The sequence below is a fragment of the Salvelinus alpinus genome, chromosome 16, assembly GCF_045679555.1.
Source record: "Salvelinus alpinus chromosome 16, SLU_Salpinus.1, whole genome shotgun sequence".
NCBI classification, from domain to species: domain Eukaryota; kingdom Metazoa; phylum Chordata; class Actinopteri; order Salmoniformes; family Salmonidae; genus Salvelinus; species Salvelinus alpinus.
In genome coordinates, this window is record NC_092101.1 from 56957087 (window position 1) to 56976668 (window position 19582).

A 19582-nucleotide genomic window follows, 5' to 3' on the forward strand; every position below is an offset into this window, starting at 1 on the left:
AATACAACCCTCACCACTGTAGCAACAGACAGAATACAACCCTCACCACTGTAGCAACAGACAGAATACAACCCTCGCCATAGACTACAACCCTCGCCATAGACAACAACCCTCACCACTGTAGCAACAGACAGACAACAACCCTCACCACTGTAGCAACAGACAGAATACAACCCTCACCACTGTAGCAACAGACAGAATACAACCCTCACCACTGTAGCAACAGACAGAATACAACCCTCACCACTGTAGCAACAGACAGAATACAACCCTCACCACTGTAGCAACAGACAGAATACAACCCTCACCACTGTAGCAACAGACAGAATACAACCCTCACCACTGTAGCAACAGACAGAATACAACCCTCACCACTGTAGCAACAGACAGAATACAACCCTCACCACTGTAGCAACAGACAGAATACAACCCTCACCACTGTAGCAACAGACAGAATACAACCCTCACCACTGTAGCAACAGACAGACAGAGACAGACAAACAACCCTCACCACTGCAGCAACAGACAGACAGAGACAGACAAAAACCCTCACCTCTGCAGCAACAGACAGACAGAGACAGACAAAAACCCTCACCTCTGCAGCAACAGACAGACAGAGACAGACAAAAACCCTCACCACTGCAGCAACAGACAGAGACAGACAACCACCCTCACCACTGCAGCAACAGACAGAGACAGACAACCACCCTCACCACTGCAGCAACAGACAGAGACAGACAAAAACCCTCACCACTGCAGCAACAGACAGAGACAGACAAACAACCCTCACCACTGCAGCAACAGACAGAGACAGACAACCACCCTCACCACTGCAGCAACAGACAGAGACAGACAAAAACCCTCACCACTGCAGCAAGACAGAGACAGACAAACAACCCTCACCACTGCAGCAACAGACAGACAGACAAAAACCCTCACCACTGCAGCAACAGACAGAGACAGACAAACAACCCTCACCACTGCAGCAACAGACAGACAGACAAAAACCCTCACCACTGCAGCAACAGACAGAGACAGACAAAAACCCTCACCACTGCAGCAACAGACAGAGACAGACAAAAACCCTCACCTCTGCAGCAAGACAGAGACAGACAAACAACCCTCACCACTGCAGCAACAGACAGAGACAGACAAAAACCCTCACCACTGCAGCAACAGACAGAGACAGACAAACAACCCTCACCTCTGCAGCAACAGACAGACAGAGACAGACAAAAACCCTCACCACTGCAGCAACAGACAGAGACAGACAACCACCCTCACCACTGCAGCAACAGACAGAGACAGACAAAAACCCTCACCACTGCAGCAAGACAGAGACAGACAAACAACCCTCACCACTGCAGCAACAGACAGACAGACAAAAACCCTCACCACTGCAGATACAGACAGAGACAGACAAACAACCCTCACCACTGCAGCAACAGACAGACAGACAAAAACCCTCACCACTGCAGCAACAGACAGAGACAGACAAAAACCCTCACCACTGCAGCAACAGACAGAGACAGACAAAAACCCTCACCTCTGCAGCAACAGACAGACAGACAAACAACCCTCACCACTGCAGCAACAGACAGAGACAGACAAAAACCCTCACCACTGCAGCAACAGACAGACAGACAGGATTTAGATTCTTGTACGTTAGTGAAACATCCAGTCGGTTCTACAGTTACTAAACAAGATTACTGAAGGTTTTCAGTTTTGTGATCTCATCGGAGGGTGTGTCTGTGTTAACCTGGATGAATATTTGTTTACTATATTACTCACTCAGTCAACTTGTCCTCACAAGATGAGGTCATACAGGGCCTTCAGAAAGTACTTGCCCTTTGCTGTTACAGCCTGAATTTAAAATGGATTCAATTGAGATGTGTCACTGGCCTACACAAAATACCCCATAATGTCAAAGTGGATTTTTTGTCACTTTTTTTTTTTATGACGAAAAAAATAAAAGCAGAAATGTCTTCAGTCAATAAGTTTTCAACCCCTTTGTTAGAGCAAGCCTCAATAAGTTCAGGAGGAAACATGTGTTTAACAAGTCACATAAGTCGCATGGACTCATTCAGTGTTCAATCATTTTTGAATGACTACCCCATCTCTGTACCCCACACATACAGTTATCTGTTAGGACACTCAATCGAGTACCGAATTTCAAGCACAGATTAAACTACAAAGACCAGGGAGGTTTTCGAATGCCTCGCAAAGAGGGGCACTGATTGGTAGATGTGTAAACATTTAAAAAGCAGATGAATATCCCTTTGAACATGGTGAAGTTATTAATTACACTTTGTAGTGACAGGGTATATTGATACACCATCCAAAGATACAGGCGTCCTTCCTAACTCAGTTGCCGGAGAAGAAGGAAACCGCTTCGGGATGTCACCATGAGGACAACGGTGATTTTAAAACAGAGTTTAATGGATGCAAGGTTTGAAATTATTATGATTCAGTCAAACATATGTTTGGGCTTCTTGCGGTAAATTTACAGTCTTCAAATTATTTGTAATTATGTTCTGGCCTCCTGACCATCCGCTCCAAAATTGAAATCGGCCCACAGCTGAATCTAGTTGATGATCCCTGATGTACAGAATAAAAAATATTCAAAAAACATGCACACTAAAGTAAAACAGATTTTTACATTACGTCCTACATACAAAGTGTTATGTTTGGGGCAAATCCAACACAACACATCACTGAGTACCACTCTTCATATTTTCAAGCATGGTGGAGGCTGCATCATGTTATGGGTATGCTTGTCACCGGCAAGGAGTAGGGAGTTTTTAGTACAAAAATAAAAAAAATCTTTCATCAAGGGAAAGAACACTCTCTGAAGGCCCTGTACGTCCAGGGGTATAAATACTCTCTGAATGCCCTGTAAGTCCAGGGGTATAAATACTCTCTGAAGGCCCTGTAAGTCCAGGGGTATAAATACTCTCTGAAGGCCCTGCAAGTCCAGGGGTATAAATACTCTCTGAAGGCCCTGTAAGTCCAGGGGTATAAATACTCTCTGAAGGCCCTGTAAGTCCAGCGGTATAAATACTCTCTGAAGGCCCTGTAAGTCCAGCGGTATAAATACTCTCTGAATGCCCTGTAAGTCCAGGGGTATAAATACTCTCTGAAGGCCCTGTAAGTCCAGCGGTATAAATACTCTCTGAAGGCCCTGTAAGTCCAGGGGTATAAATACTCTCTGAAGGCCCTGTAAGTCCAGGGGTATAAATACTCTCTGAAGGCCCTGTAAGTCCAGGGGTATAAATGCTCTCTGAAGGCCCTGTAAGTCCAGGGGTATAAATACTCTCTGAAGGCCCTGTACGTCCAGGGGTATAAATACTCTCTGAATGCCCTGTAAGTCCAGGGGTATAAATACTCTCTGAAGGCCCTGTAAGTCCAGGGGTATAAATACTCTCTGAAGGCCCTGTAAGTCCAGGGGTATAAATACTCTCTGAAGGCCCTGTAAGTCCAGGGGTATAAATACTATCTGAAGGCCCTGTAAGTCCAGGGGTATAAATGCTCTCTGAAGGCCCTGTAAGTCCAGGGGTATAAATGCTCTCTGAAGGCCCTGTAAGTCCAGGGGTATAAATACTCTCTGAAGGCCCTGTACGTCCAGGGGTATAAATACTCTCTGAAGGCCCTGTAAGTCCAGGGGTATAAATACTCTCTGGAGGCCCTGTAAGTCCAGGGGTATAAATACTCTCTGAAGGCCCTGTAAGTCCAGGGGTATAAATACTCTCTGAAGGCCCTGTAAGTCCAGGGGTATAAATACTCTCTGAAGGCCCTGTAAGTCCAGGGGTATAAATGCTCTCTGAAGGCCCTGTAAGTCCAGGGGTATAAATGCTCTCTGAAGGCCCTGTAAGTCCAGGGGTATAAATACTCTCTGAAGGCCCTGTACGTCCAGGGGTATAAATACTCTCTGAAGGCCCTGTAAGTCCAGGGGTATAAATACTCTCTGAAGGCCCTGTAAGTCCAGGGGTATAAATACTCTCTGAATGCCCTGTAAGTCCAGGGGTATAAATACTCTCTGAAGGCCCTGTAAGTCCAGGGGTATAAATACTCTCTGAAGGCCCTGTAAGTCCAGGGGTATAAATACTCTCTGAAGGCCCTGTAAGTCCAGGGGTATAAATACTCTCTGAAGGCCCTGTAACTATACTTCATAGTCTATGGATATGATCAATCCATACATCTCCTCGATACTTCAGGAACGTATATTATGACTAAAACTACTGTTCGCTGAAGGGGCCATTTTATTATTTAGTTGACCCCAGGAAGAAACGCTGCTGCTTCGGCAAAAGCTAACGGAGATCCAATTAAAGTAGAGCAGTGGTCACCAACCTTTTCTGAGTCAAGATCACTTTCGCAGCAAGCCGAGAACTACCGCTCAGAAATATAGATTTTTAAACATGACTTTAAAAATGTAACCTAATAAAAACAGTTCTGTAGGAATGAGGTTTGTGCAGTAGGCCTAATACATTATCATAGCATATTGGCTATATACCTGGCCTAATACATTATCATAGCATATTGGCTATATACCTACCAATAATGTTCTTATAACCATGTGCGCTGAGAGTCGGGAGTTCAGGGAGAGCATCATTTAATGAACAAAAAAAGAAACACGCACAGACAGGAAACAGAAACAATGACGTCTGGGGAAGGAACCAAAGGGGAGTGACATATATAGGGCAGGTAATCAAGGAGGTGATGGAGTCCAGGTGAGTGTCAATATGTGCAGATGCGAGTAAAGATGGTGACAGGTGTGCACCATAACGAGCTGCCTGGTGACCTAGAGGCCGGAGGGGGAGCACACGTGACAGTACCCCCTCCCCTACGCGCTGCTCCTACCGCAGGACGCCAACCAAGATGACGATCCTGGGGATCAGGAGCGGACCGGTCAAAATGGGAACACTTTGCCTGCCCGGTGCGCAGGGCTTCTGAATCAAGCGCACCTACCGCCAACAGGGCTTCTGAATCAAGCGCACCTACCGCCAACAGGGCTTCTGAATCAAGCGCACCTACCGCCAACAGGGCTTCTGAATCAAGCGCACCTACCGCCAACAGGGCTTCTGAATCAAGCGCACCTACCGCCAACAGGGCTTCTGAATCAAGCGCACCTACCGCCAACAGGGCTTCTGAATCAAGTGCACCTACCGCCAACAGGGCTTCTGAATCAAGTGCACCTACCGCCAACAGGGCTTCTGAATCAAGTGCACCTACCGCCAAAAGGGCTTCTGAATCAAGTGCACCTACCGCCAACAGGGCTTCTGAATCAAGCGCACCTACCGCCAACAGAGCTTCTGAATCAAGTGCACCTACCGCCAACAGAGCAACACCAATGATATAAAGTTCAAGGCTTTATTGTTGACTTTTCTATAGAAATGTTTGGTGATCGACTAAGAATGCCTCGAAGATCGACTCTCTCCTGTCCCAGCTGTACATTGTAGAATAATAGTGAAGATATCAAAACTATGAAATAACACATATGGAATCATGTAGTAAACAAAAAAAGTGTTAAACAAACCCAAATATATTTTATATTTGAGATTCTTCAAAGTCTTCAAAACCCTTTGCCTTGACAGCTTTACACACTCTTGGCATTCTCTCAATCAGCCATAGGAGGTAGTCACCTGGAATGCATTTCAATTAACAGGTGAGCCTAGTTAAAAGTTAAATAGTGGCATTTCTTTCCTTCTTAATGTGTTTAAGCCAATCAGTTGTGTTGTCCTTTATATAAAGGGGGAGATCAAGCTGATCCTAAATGTTATAGGCCTATTTCTATTTTGCCCTGTTTATCAAAAGTGTTGGAAAAACTTGTCAATAATCAACTGACTGTCTTTCTTGATGTCTATAGTATTCTCTCTGGTGTGCAATCTGGTTTCCGCTCAGGTTATGGATGTGTCACTGCAACCTTAAAGGTCCTCAATGATGTCACCATTGCCCTTGATTCTAAGCAATGTTGTGCTGCTATTTTTATTGACTTGGCCAAAGCTTTCGATATGGTAGACCGTTCTACCTGTGGTGTCAAAGGTTGTTGAAAAGTGTGTAGCAGAACAACTGATTGCCCACCTCAACAACAGCCCCTTCACATTACACTCCATGCAGTTTGGCTTCAGAGCGAAACACTCCACAGAAACGGCCAACTGCTTTCTTCTGGAAAATGTGAAGTCCAAGATGGACAAAGGGGGCGTTGTTGGGGCTGTGTTTCTGGACCTAAGGAAGGCTTGTGATACTGTTAACCATGAGATTCTCATCACAAAATTGTCCAAGTTCAACTTTTCCCCCGATGCCTTGAGATGGATGAAATCAAACCTTGAAGGCAGAACTCAGTGTGTCAGAGTGAGCAATGAGCTGTCGCCCACTCTTAGCTATGATGTGGGCGTGCCCCAAGGGTCAATACTGGGGCCCCTCCTGTTCAGCCTGTACATTAATGATCTGCCTTCTGTCTGTACTGGGTCTGAAGTTCAAATGTATGCAGATGATACAGTGATATATGTGCAAAGAGCAAACAACAAGCTGCACAAGAACTCACTACTGTAATGGTCCAGGTTACATAGTGACTCAGTGACTCACTACTGTAATGGTCCAGGTTACAAAGTGGCTCAGTGACTCACTACTGTAATGGTCCAGGTTACAAAGTGAATCAGTGACTCACTACTGTAATGGTCCAGGTTACAAAGTGGCTCAGTGACTCACTACTGTAATGGTCCAGGTTACAAAGTGAATCAGTGACTCACTACTGTAATGGTCCAGGTTACAAAGTGACTCAGTGACTCACTACTGTAATGGTCCAGGTTACAAAGTGACTCAGTGACTCACTACTGTAATGGTCCAGGTTACAAAGTGACTCAGTGATTCACTACTGTAATGGTCCAGGTTACAAAGTGGCTCAGTGACTCACTACTGTAATGGTCCAGGTTACAAAGTAACTCACTACTGTAATGGTCCAGGTTACAAAGTGGCTCAGTGACTCACTACTGTAATGGTCCAGGTTACAAAGTGGCTCAGTGACTCGTGTTTGCATCTCAATGTGAAAAAAACTGTTTGCATGTTCTTCACAAAGAGGGCAACAGATGCTACTGAGCCAGATGTCCACGTGTCAGGGGAGAAGCTCCAGGTGGTATCTGATGCTACTGAGCCAGATGTCTGTGTGTCAGGGGAGAAGCTCCAGGTGGTACCTGATGCTACTGAGCCAGATGTCCACGTGTCAGGGGAGAAGCTCCAGGTGGTATCTGATGCTACTGAGCCAGATGTCTGTGTGTCAGGGGAGAAGCTCCAGCTGGTATCTGATGCTACTGAGCCAGATGTCTGTGTATCAGGGGAGAAGCTCCAGGTGGTATCTGATGCTACTGAGCCAGATGTCTGTGTATCAGGGGAGAAGCTCCAGGTGGTATCTGATGCTACTGAGCCAGATGTCTGTGTGTCAGGGGAGAAGCTCCAGGTGGTATCTGATGCTACTGAGCCAGATGTCTGTGTGTCAGGGGAGAAGCTCCAGGTGGTATCTGATGCTACTGAGCCAGATGTCTGTGTGTCAGGGGAGAAGCTCCAGGTGGTATCTGATGCTACTGAGCCAGATGTCTGTGTATCAGGGGAGAAGCTCCAGCTGGTATCTGATGCTACTGAGCCAGATGTCTATGTGTCAGGGGAGAAGCTCCAGGTGGTATCTGATTTTAAGTACCTTGGCATCATACTTGATTCCAACCTCTCTTTTAAAAAGCATGTGAAAACGGTAATTCAGATAACCAAATTCAACCGAGCCAATTTCCGATTTATACGAAATTGTTTGACTACAGAGGTAGCAAAACTGTACTTCAAATCTATGATAGTCCCCCACTTAACATATTGCTTGACTAGTTGGGCCCAAGCTTGCTGTACAACATTAAAACCCATTCAGTCTGTCTACAAACAGGCTCTCAAAGTGCTTGATAGGAAGCCCAATAGCCATCACCACTGTTACATCCTCAGAAAGCATGAGCTCCTGAGTTGGGAAGATCTTGTGCAATTCACCGACACGTCTACAACAAAGCTTCCTTAGTGTCCAACAAGCTTTCTCTGCCCTTAACCTTGTTCTGAACACCTCCAAAACAAAGGTCATGTGGTTTGGTAAGAAGAATGCCCCTCTCCCCACAGGTGTTATAACTACCTCTGAGGGTTTAGAGCTTGAGGTAGTCACCTCATACAAGTACTTGGGAGTAGGGCTAGATGGTACACTGTCCTTCTCTCAGGACATATCAAAGCTGCAGGCTAAAGTTAAATCTAGACCTGGTTTCCTCTCTCGTAATCGCTCCTCTTTCACCCCAGCTGCCAAACTAACCCTGATTCAGATGACCATCCTACCCATGCTAGATTACGGAGAAATAATTTATAGATCGGCAGGTAAGGGTGCTCTCAAGCGGCTGGATGCTCTTTACCAATTGGCCATGAGATTTGCCACCAATGCTCCTTATAGGATACATCACTGCACTCTACACTCCTCTGTAAACTTGTCATCTCTGTATACCTGTCGCAAGACCCACTGGTTGATGCTTATTTATAAAACCGTCTTAGGCCTCACTCCCCCTATCTGAGATATCTACTGCAGCCCTCATCCTCCACATACAACAACCGTTCAGCCAGTCACATTCTGTTAAAGGTCCCCAAAGCACACATATCCCTGGGTCGCTCGTCTTTTCAGTTCGCTGCAGCTAGCGACTGGAACGAGCTGCAACAAAACACTCAAACTGGACAGTTTTATCTCCATCTCTTCATTCAAAGACTCAATCATGGACACTTACTGACAGTTGAGGCTGCTTTGCGTGATGTATTGTTGTCTCTACCTTCTTGCCCTTTGTGTGGTTGTCTGTGCCCAATAATGTACCCTGTTTTGTGCTGCTCCATGTTGTGTTGCTACCATGTTGTTGACATGTGTTGCTACCATGTTGTTGACATGTGTTGCTACCATGTTGTTGACATGTGTTGCTACCATGCTATGTTGTTGTCTTAGGTCTCTCTTTATGTAGTGTTGTGTTGTCTCTCTTGTCGTGATGTGTGTTTTGTCCTATATTTTTATTTAATGTATTTCTATTTTGAATCCCTGCCCCCGTCCCCACAGGAGGCCTTTTGCCTTTTGGTAGGCCGTCATTGTAAATAAGAATTTGTTCTTAACTCTTGGGTAGGGGGCAATATTTGGAATTTTGGATGAAAAGCATACCCAAATTAAACTGTCAGCTACTCATCCCCAGAAGATAAGATATGCATATTATTAGTAGATTTGGATAGAAAACACTCTGAAGTTTCTAAAACTATTTTAATCATGTCTGTGAGTATAACAGAAGTTATTTAGCAAAACCCCAAGGACAAACCATTCAGATTTTTTTTTTTTGAGGTCACTCTTTTTTCAATGAGAAAAGAGATCTGGGAAACCAGATTTCTAAGGGAACTTCTTTCAGTTTCTACCGCTTCCACTGGATGTCAACAGTCTTTAGAAATTGGTTGAGGTTATTCCTTTGTGTAATGAAGAAGTACGGCGCTTGTTAGAAGCGCGGGACCAGAAAGCTAGCTACAGTTGGTTTTAATCCTGTATTGAACACAGATCATCCCGTCTTCAATTTTATCGATTATTTACGTAAAAAAATAACTAAAGTTGTATTACAAAAGTAGTTTGAAATTTGCTGTTTGTTGTGCGCCGTGTGAAACAGCATGGATTCGAACCAGGGACTGTAGTGACGCCTCTTACACTGAGATGCAGTGCCTTAGACCGCTGTGTCCATGTGTGTGTGTTAACTATTGTGAAACGTGACTACAAAATCTCTCAAAGGTTACCTGTAACCTTTGCAAAAAAGCAAGCCAATGCCAGGAGAGACGGAGTCCCTCGTTGTCCTATCCTAGTATTGTTGTCTAGCTACATAGTATAGTCTACTGCAAATACTCCTGTTATTAGTTATGGCCAGCCAGGTATGTTCCAGAACACACACAACCTTATCAGCCTTACAACCCACCCCATGTGCTCCTGAGTCCTTGTGCTCTGACCTTTTAGTTGGTTAATAAATAACCAGACCTGGAAACCTTGTCTTCAACCATCATTCCTCTACAGATTAGAGGTCGACCCATTATGATTTTTCAACGCCGATACCGATATCGATTATTGGAGGGCCAAAAAAGCCGATACCGATTAATCAGACGATTTTCTTTTTTTTTTTGTAATAATGACAATTACAACAATACTGAATGAACGATTATTTTAACTTAATATAATACATCAATAAAATCAATTTAACCTCAAATAAATAATGAAACATGTTCAATTTGGTTTAAATAATGCAAAAACAAAGTGTTGGAGAAGAAAGTAAAAGTGCAATATGTGCCATGTAAGAAAGCTAACGTTTAAGTTCCTTGCTCAGAACATGAGAACATATGAAAGCTGGTGGTTCCTTTTAACATGAGTCTTCAATATTCCCAGTTAAGAAGTTTTAGGTTGTAGTTATTATAGGAATTATAGGACTATTTCTCTCTATACGATTTGTATTTCATAAACCTTTGACTATTGGATGTTCTTATAGGCACTTTAGTATTGCCAGTGTAACAGTATAGCTTCCGTCCCTCTCCTCGCTCCTACCTGGGCTCGAACCAGGAACACATCGACAACAGCCACCCTCGAAGCAGCGTTACCCATGCAGAGCAAGGGGAACAACTACTCCAAGTCTCAGAGCGAGTGACGTTTGAAACGCTATTAGCGCGCGCTAACTAGCTAGCCATTTCACATCGGTTACACCAGCCTAATCTCGGGAGTTGATAGGCTTGAAGTCATAAACAGCGCAATGCTTGAAGCATTGCAAAGAGCTGCTGGCAAAACGCACGAAAGTGCTGTTTGAATGAATGCTTACGAGCCTGCTGGTGCCAGTATCTCAATTTGTCTTAGAAGTCAACGGAGGATGATGATAGGATGCCAGTATCTCACCTTGTCATAGAAGTCAACGGAGGATGATGATAGGATGCCAGTATCTCACCTTGTCATAGAAGTCAGCGGAGGGTGAGGATAGGATGCCAGTATCTCACCTTGTCATAGAAGTCAGCGGAGGTTGAGGATAGGATGCCAGTATCTCACCTTGTCATAGAAGTCAGCGGAGGTTGAGGATAGGATGCCAGTATCTCACCTTGTCATAGAAGTCAGCGGAGGGTGAGGATAGGATGCCAGTATCTCACCTTGTCATAGAAGTCAGCGGAGGGTGAGGATAGGATGCCAGTATCTCACCTTGTCATAGAAGTCAGCGGAGGTTGAGGATAGGATGCCAGTATCTCACCTTGTCATAGAAGTCAGCGGAGGTTGAGGATAGGATGCCAGTATCTCACCTTGTCATAGAAGTCAGCGGAGGTTGAGGATAGGATGCCAGTATCTCACCTTGTCATAGAAGTCAGCGGAGGTTGAGGATAGGATGCCAGTATCTCACCTTGTCATAGAAGTCAGCGGAGGGTGAGGATAGGATGCCAGTATCTCACCTTGTCATAGAAGTCAGCGGAGGTTGAGGATAGGATGCCAGTATCTCACCTTGTCATAGAAGTCAGCGGAGGGTGAGGATAGGATGCCAGTATCTCACCTTGTCATAGAAGTCAGCGGAGGGTGAGGATAGGATGCCAGTATCTCACCTTGTCATAGAAGTCAGCGGAGGTTGAGGATAGGATGCCAGTATCTCACCTTGTCATAGAAGTCAGCGGAGGGTGAGGATAGGATGCCAGTATCTCACCTTGTCATAGAAGTCAGCGGAGGGTGAGGATAGGATGCCAGTATCTCACCTTGTCATAGAAGTCAGCGGAGGGTGAGGACCTCTCGTGGACTGGGGCTGGTTTGGTCCTGCCATCTCCTCCAGGATCCAGGATGTTATCAGCAGAGTGGGAGCGTCCTCTGGTCTCAGCTGCTTTCCTCTGGCTGTTCCAGGTGGTCTCGTACTCAGCAAAGGTCCCCAGTCTCTGCAGCTCCAGTCTCTGCTGTCTGTGGTCCTGTCCCTGACACTCTCTCTGTTCCTTCCTGCCGCTGGACATGTCACAATGACCCCTGGCTATCTCTTTGCCCTCTCCACAGTCCTCTCCAGGGCCTGGCAGGGCAGGGAGGGGTCTGGTGAAGGCCGGTCTGGGGGTGGAGCGTCGGTTCAGCAAGGCGCCTGCAGCCTCAGGGGGGGTCAGCTCCTCCTCCACCCCCACCTCATTGATTTTGTCTGGCTCAGAGAAACACCGGACCTTCTTCTCCGTGGTGAAACGCTTCCTGCTTCCGATGCGGGTCACCTGACTCTGGGCAGAGCCAGACCTGGCTGGGAGGTCCTCAGAGAGGCTGGACAGGGCGTTAGAGTTGTCGCTCCTCCCCAGACCAGAGGAGGAGTAGTCCGGCGGGGACCCTGCCTCCGCCCCAGGGTGCTCCAGAAGGACAGGCTCCAGGTCTCTCCTTCTAAAGGAGGTGGCCTTCAGCACGCGGGCCTGCGCCTCCTTCAGATGATCCTTATAGGTGGAGGTGAAGGAGCCATCTGAAGAAGAGGTGGTGTCTTTGGGCCTCCAGACCTCTGGCACCTCAAGGTCCTCCTCTGCCTCACAGGGTCCACTCAGGGAGGCAGCGCTCTTACTCTTCTGCAGCTGGGCTCGTCTCATCTGGATCTCATTCCTCAGGATGGTGGCGAACCGGTCGGTCCTGGTGCACTGGTTACTGGAGAGATCTACAGTCTCCCCACTGGAGCCCCCTGACCCCAGGGGAGTGAGTGACTTCTTATCTCCTCCACCCTGTACGATGCTCACTGCACTCCTCCTTTCACCGCCACCCTCCACACCCTCCTCTCTGCCCCCTCCACCCCTCCTTTCGTCAGTCTTGACCAGCAGGGCCTGGGTGACCGGTTGACCAGGCTGTCTGGCCGTCACACAGTAGTACCGGCTGTCTTCAGTGCTGTCTGGGGTCTGGCTGTAGAGCTGGGTGTTCTGGGTACTGTAGTTGGTGGTCTGGCTGTAGAGCTGGGTGTTCTGTGCATTTTCGTTGGTGGGGAGCTCCTGCATGCTGCTGTAGCAGCCGCTGACGTTCTGCTGTTTGGGGACAGACCAAGTCCTGGGGTGGGAGTAGAGAGAGCTCTCATTACTGTACTGTCTCTGGTGGCAGGGCAGGTAGGTAGGGTGGGGCTGGCCCAGCCTGACATCACTACTGGATAGAGAGCACAGCTCGTTACAGTTCACCTGGTTCTGATGACAGTTCTTTGGTGAAATGTAAGGAGGTACCATGTTGTTCTTGGAGGGTAGGTTGTGATGGCTACGCCGAGAGTCATTGGCACATTGTGAGTTATCAGAGTCCATTCCTTTACCATGGGCATTGGGCTGGGTGTGAGCACCGGGTCCCTCTGGACAGGCTATAACCAGAACCTTCTCATGGGACTTCGTAGCAGCGAAACTGTCACTGCGTACGGGCGGTGGGGGAGGAGAGGGATCGGAGGTCTTCTTCTTGTCAGGAACGTGCCAGACGGGACCGCAGCTAGGCCTAGCAGAGCTGGAGGAGTGGGAAGAACCTGGCCCTGACTGCTCCTCTGTCCTGGGGCTGTCCCGGTCCATGCTGGCCCCAAGTCCCAGCTGCAGGTACCCTGGTCTCTCATCCTGCCTGACCCCCTCACTACTCAGGCTGTGTCTGCCGTTACTGGGACGGCCCCCTGATTCCCACTGGCTCACCTCATACAGCATGTTCTCTATGGAGGCAGCATTGCTCTTAGGGAGGGTGTAGTCTGGTGCCTTAGGGAGGGTGTAGTCTGGTGCCTTAGGGAGGGTGTAGTCTGGTGTCTTGGAGAGGGTGTAGTCTGGGGTCTTAGGGAGGGTGTAGTCTGGTGCCTTAGGGAGGGTGTAGTCTGGGGTCTTAGGGAGGGTGTAGTCTGGTGTCTTGGAGAGGGTGTAGTCTGGGGTACCAGAGTTGGTGGAAAAGGAGCTGTATGCCGAGTCCCTCTTGCCCCCTCCCGGGAGCTCCGTGCTGGTGTTGGACTTGACCGGGGAGAGGCATCCTGGGGACAGGTGTCCAGGGGGGTAGGAGACGTCTAGACTGTCCATGCTGCCCAGAGAGCTGAACTGGTCTGATACTCGCCGTAGGTTAGTCTGGTTCTGGTCCCAGCCGGACGAGGAGAGGTTGGTAGAGGAGGAGCTGGGGAAGACAGAGGTGGGAGGAGGGCTGTTTGAGATAGACAATAGCATTATGTAGGACAATGCATTATCTAACACAGTACTTGTGGGGACATGCTAGTAGAGGCCCATTGTCCTACATAATGCTATTGTCTAACACAGTACTTGGGAGGACATGCTAGTAGAGGTATTCACGGGTCAACCCCAACCCAAATACCCAATACTTGACCTGGAACCCGGGCGGGTCTGGTTCCAAAATTCTAACTTTCCTGTGCGATGGTTTTCTTCGGGTCTATGTAACTACAGTTGATAGACCCGATTGGACCTGACCACGGCTCTGCAGAGCCTAAAGCATATTTTATGCTAATAAGGTGAATTTATTGACTTTCAGAAGGCCTAGCCAGCACATACAGTTGAAGTCGGAAGTTTACATACACCTTAGCCAAATACATTTAAACTCAGTTTTTCACAATTCCTGACATTTAATCCTAGTAAAAATTCCCTGTCTTAGGTCAGTTAGGATCACCACTTTATTTTAAGAATGTGAAATGTCAGAATAATAGTAGTGAGAATGACTTATTTCAGCTTTTATTTCTTTCATCATATTCCCAGTGGGTCAGAAGTTAACATACACTCAATTAGTATTTGGAAGCATTGCCTTTATATTGTTTAACTTGGGTCAAACGTTTGGGGTAGCCTTCCACAAGCTTCCCACAATAAGTTGGGTGAATTTTGGCCCATTCCTCCTGACAGAGCTGGTGTAACTGAGTCAGGTTTGTAGGCCTCCTTGCTCGCATACACATTTTTTGGTTCTGCCCACAGATTTTCTATAAGATTGAGGTCAGGGCTTTGTGATGGCCACTCCAACACCTTGACTTTGTTGTCCTTAAGCCATTTTGCCACAACTTTGGATGTATGCTTGAGGTCATTGTCCATTTGGAAGACCCAAGCTTTAACTTCCTGACTGATGTCTTGAGATGTTGCTTCAATACATCCACAATAATTTTAATTCCTCATGATGCCATCTATATTGTGAAGTGCACCAGTCCCTCCTGCAGCAAAGCACCCCCACAACATGATGCTGCCACACCCGTGTTCCAAGGTTGGGATGGTGTTCTTCGGCTTGCAAGCGTCCCCCTTATTCCTCCACACATAACGATGGTCATTATGACCAAACAGTTCTATTTTTGTTTCATCGGACCAGAGGAGATTTCTCCAAAAAGTACGACCTTTGTCCCCATGTGCAGTTGCAAACCGTAGTCTGGCTTTTTTATGGCAGTTTTGGAGCAGTGGCTTCTTCCTTGCCGAGCGACCTTTCAGGTTATGTCAATATAGGGCTCGTGTTATGGTGGATATAGATACTTGTGTACCCGTTTCCTCCAGCATCTTCACAATGTCCTTCGCTGTTGTTCTGGGATTGATTTGCACTTTTCGCACCAAAGTACGTTCATCTCTAGGAGACAGAACGCATCTCCTTCCTGAGCGTTATGACGGCTGCGTGGTCCCATGGTGTTTATACTTGCGTACTATTGTTTGTACAGATGAACGTGGTACCTTCAGGCGTTTGGAAATTGCTCCCAAGGATGAACCAGACTTGTGGAGGTCTACAATTTTTTTCTGAGGTCTTGGCTGATTTCTTTTGATTTTCCCATGATGTCAAGCAATGAGGCACTGAGTTTGAAGGTAGGCTTGAAATACATCCACAGGTACACCTCCAATTGACTCAAATGATGTCAATTAGCCTATCAGAAGCTTCTAAAGCCATGACATAATTTTCTGGAATGTTCCAAGCTGTTTAAAGACGCAGTCAATTTAGTGTATGTAAACTTCTGACCCACTGGAATTGTGATACAGTGAATTATAAGTGAAATAGTCTATAAACAAAAAAATGACTTGTGTCATGCACAAAGTAGATGTCCTAACCGACTTGCCAAAACTATAGTTTGTTAACATGAAATTTGTGGAGTGGCTGAAAAACAAGTTTTAATGACTCCAACCTAAGTGTATGTAAACTTCCAACCTCAACTGTAGATATATTTGTTAACCAGAAGAGCAACTTCGCTGATACACCCCCCAAAAATTGTCTCTCAAGTCCAATCGGATCTGGTCTAGACCTTGACCCGTAAGGGGTTCATTCAGGTTCGGGTCGGATCAGGTCCACGTCCCCCTTAAAAAAAATTTTTTTGTGTTCTTTAGGGTCTGGGTCTGATCGTCCTCTGTTCCGTTCGTGTTCAACTTTTTAGACCCGAGAAAACCTCTACATGCTAGCTCAACTATCTACACAAACTGACAATATTTTAGGCCATTTATGCACTATAGACAACTCTATAAAAACGATGAAAAAGGTCCATACTGCATTGAGGTACAGAATAACTACTGGTCTTATTTTGAAACAAATCTCTGACGTTGTGGGCCAGTGGAAAGTAGTCACAGTAAAACTTTCATCAGATCATGGAGCCTGAATAGAGCTCAGTTACCCGACCGAGCACAACGGGCCCAGACATTCTACATCCGGGTAGGGCCCGTTTTATTTTTCAGCAGTAACTAGGGTACGACAGGGCTCGGGTATCACTAACATTATACATAGGGTTAAGGTAGGGCCCGTTTTATTTTTCATCAGTAACTAGGGTACGACAGGGCTCGGGTATCACTAACATTTTGAAGCTGAGCCATTTGCTCGTGCAGTACAGTCATATCTGACTAAGATCATGTGGTGTTAGAAGTGCTTCAACCCTGTCAAATATAAAACAGGAGAGATTATTTAACAGAAAATAATAAATGTTCCTAGACTGATGAAAAGTAGTTAACAGCTAACTGCATTCTCATGGTCTTCATTGAGCAGAGCAGCCCAAGCGGAGCTGTTGCTATGGATACTCACAGACCCAGAGCGGCAATGAGCAGAGCAAGCTGCGGGCAGGGAGCAAGTGACAGACAGAAGCAGCTAATAGATTTACTAATGGAGGAAGTTATTTCTGATTTCGGTCTTAAATTTGGCACAAACAATCGGGCCTGAATGTTGCGGGCATGGGTAGGGCCTGAATGTTGTGGGCATGGGTAGGGCCTGAATGTTGCGGGCATGGGTAGGGCCTGAATGTTGTGGGCATGGGTAGGGCCTGAATGTTGCGGGCATGGGTAGGGCCTGAATGTTGCGGGCATGGGTAGGGCCTGAATGTTGCGGGCATGGGTAGGGCCTGAATGTTGTGGGCATGGGTAGGGCCTGAATGTTGTGGGCATGGCCAGGGCCTGAATGTTGCGGGCATGGGTAGGGCCTGAATGTTGCGGGCATGGGTAGGGCCTGAATGTTGTGGGCATGGGTAGGGCCTGAATGTTGTGGGCATGGGTAGGGCCTGAATGTTGTGGGCATGGGTAGGGCTCTAAGCCTGATGTCTTAGTGGGGGATTCAGGCAGTCTGATCAGAACACTGGGTTACCTTGCATCATATCTGGTCTGCCAGACTGGCAGGGGCGGGGACTGAGTTTTGGCAGTCTCTGATTGGCTCTCGTTGAACTTGGTGGCGTGCCAGGAGTGAGGCCTGCTTACGGCTTCATTCCTCCTAAAGATATTAGTGAGAGAGAGAGATAAGCACTAGATTAGACCAAGTCCTCTTGGGAAGCAGAAATGAACAGGCCTCCATTACTGTGACTGGCTGATTGACAACACAACACAGAGTTACAGTAGTAACACCACACAGAGTTACAGTAGTAACACAACACAGAGTTACAGTAGTAACACCACACAGAGTTACAGTAGTAACACCACACAGAGTTACAGTAGTAACACAACACAGAGTTACAGTAGTAACACCACACAGAGTTACAGTAGTAACACCACACAGAGTTACAGTAGTAACACCACACAGAGTTACAGTAGTAACACCACACAGAGTTACAGTAGTAACACAACACAGAGTTACAGTAGTAACACCACACAGAGTTACAGTAGTAACACCACACAGAGTTACAGTAGTAACACCACACAGAGTTACAGTAGTAACACAACACAGAGTTACAGTAGTAACACAACACAGAGTTACAGTAGTAACACAACACAGAGTTACAGTAGTAACACAACACAGAGTTACAGTAGTAACACAACACAGAGTTACAGTAGTAACACCACACAGAGTTACAGTAGTAACACAACACAGAGTTACAGTAGTAACACAACACAGAGTTACAGTAGTAACACAACACAGAGTTACAGTAGTAACACCACACAGAGTTACAGTAGTAACACCACACAGAGTTACAGTAGTAACACAACACAGAGTTACAGTAGTAACACAACACAGAGTTACAGTAGTAACACCACACAGAGTTACAGTAGTAACACCACACAGAGTTACAGTAGTAACACAACACAGAGTTACAGTAGTAACACCACACAGAGTTACAGTAGTAACACCACACAGAGTTACAGTAGTAACACAACACAGAGTTACAGTAGTAACACAACACAGAGTTACAGTAGTAACACAACACAGAGTTACAGTAACACAACACAGAGTTAAAGTAAGAACACGACACGTCTGAAAATCACACACACAACATGACGCAATGATCACTACGGTCATGACACCATGATCACTATGGCCATTACAGCATGATCACCTAGGCCATGATCACTACGGCCATGACAACATGATCACTACAGCCATTACATCATGATCACTAACTACGACCATGATCACTACGGTCATTACAACATGATCACTACGACCATGACACCATGATCACTACGACCATGACACCATGATCACTAACTACGACCATGACACCATGATCACTAACTACGACCATGACACCATGATCACTACGACCATGACACCATGATCACTAACTACGACCATGACACCATGATCACTACGACCATGACACCATGATCACTACGACCATGACACCATGATCACTACGACCATGACACCATGATCACTACGACCATGACACCATGATCACTACGACCATGACACCATGATCACTACGACCATGACACCATGATCACTACGACCATGACACCATGATCACTACGACCATGACACCATGATCACTAACTACGACCATTACACCATGATCACTACGGCCATGACACCATGATCACTATGACCATGACACCATGATCACTAACTACGACCATGACACCATGATCACTAACTACGACCATGACACCATGATCACTAACTACGACCATGACACCATGATCACTAACTACGACCATGACACCATGACACCATGATCACTAACTACGACCATGACACCATGACACCATGATCACTAACTACGACCATGACACCATGACACCATGATCACTACGACCATGACACCATGATCACTAACTACGACCATGACGCCATGATCACTAACTACGGCCATGACGCCATGATCACTACGGCCATGACAACATGATCACTAACTACGACCATGACACCATGATCACTAACTACGACCATGACACCATGATCACTAACTACGAC

General features: G+C 46.5%; 1 protein-coding gene across 1 annotated transcript in view; it reads right to left on the bottom strand.

Annotated features, from left to right (window-relative positions):
• LOC139540645 (protein Shroom2-like) overlaps positions 1-19582 on the bottom strand; it is a 94364-nt gene that overhangs the window by 17346 nt on the left and 57436 nt on the right. Inside the window, exons 5-6 of the mRNA XM_071344455.1 lie at positions 17543-17665; positions 11779-14134 (exon numbers count right to left, since the gene is read on the bottom strand). Of these exons, the coding sequence (XP_071200556.1) occupies positions 11779-14134; positions 17543-17665 (2479 nt within the window). The remainder of the gene's footprint in view (positions 1-11778; positions 14135-17542; positions 17666-19582) is intronic.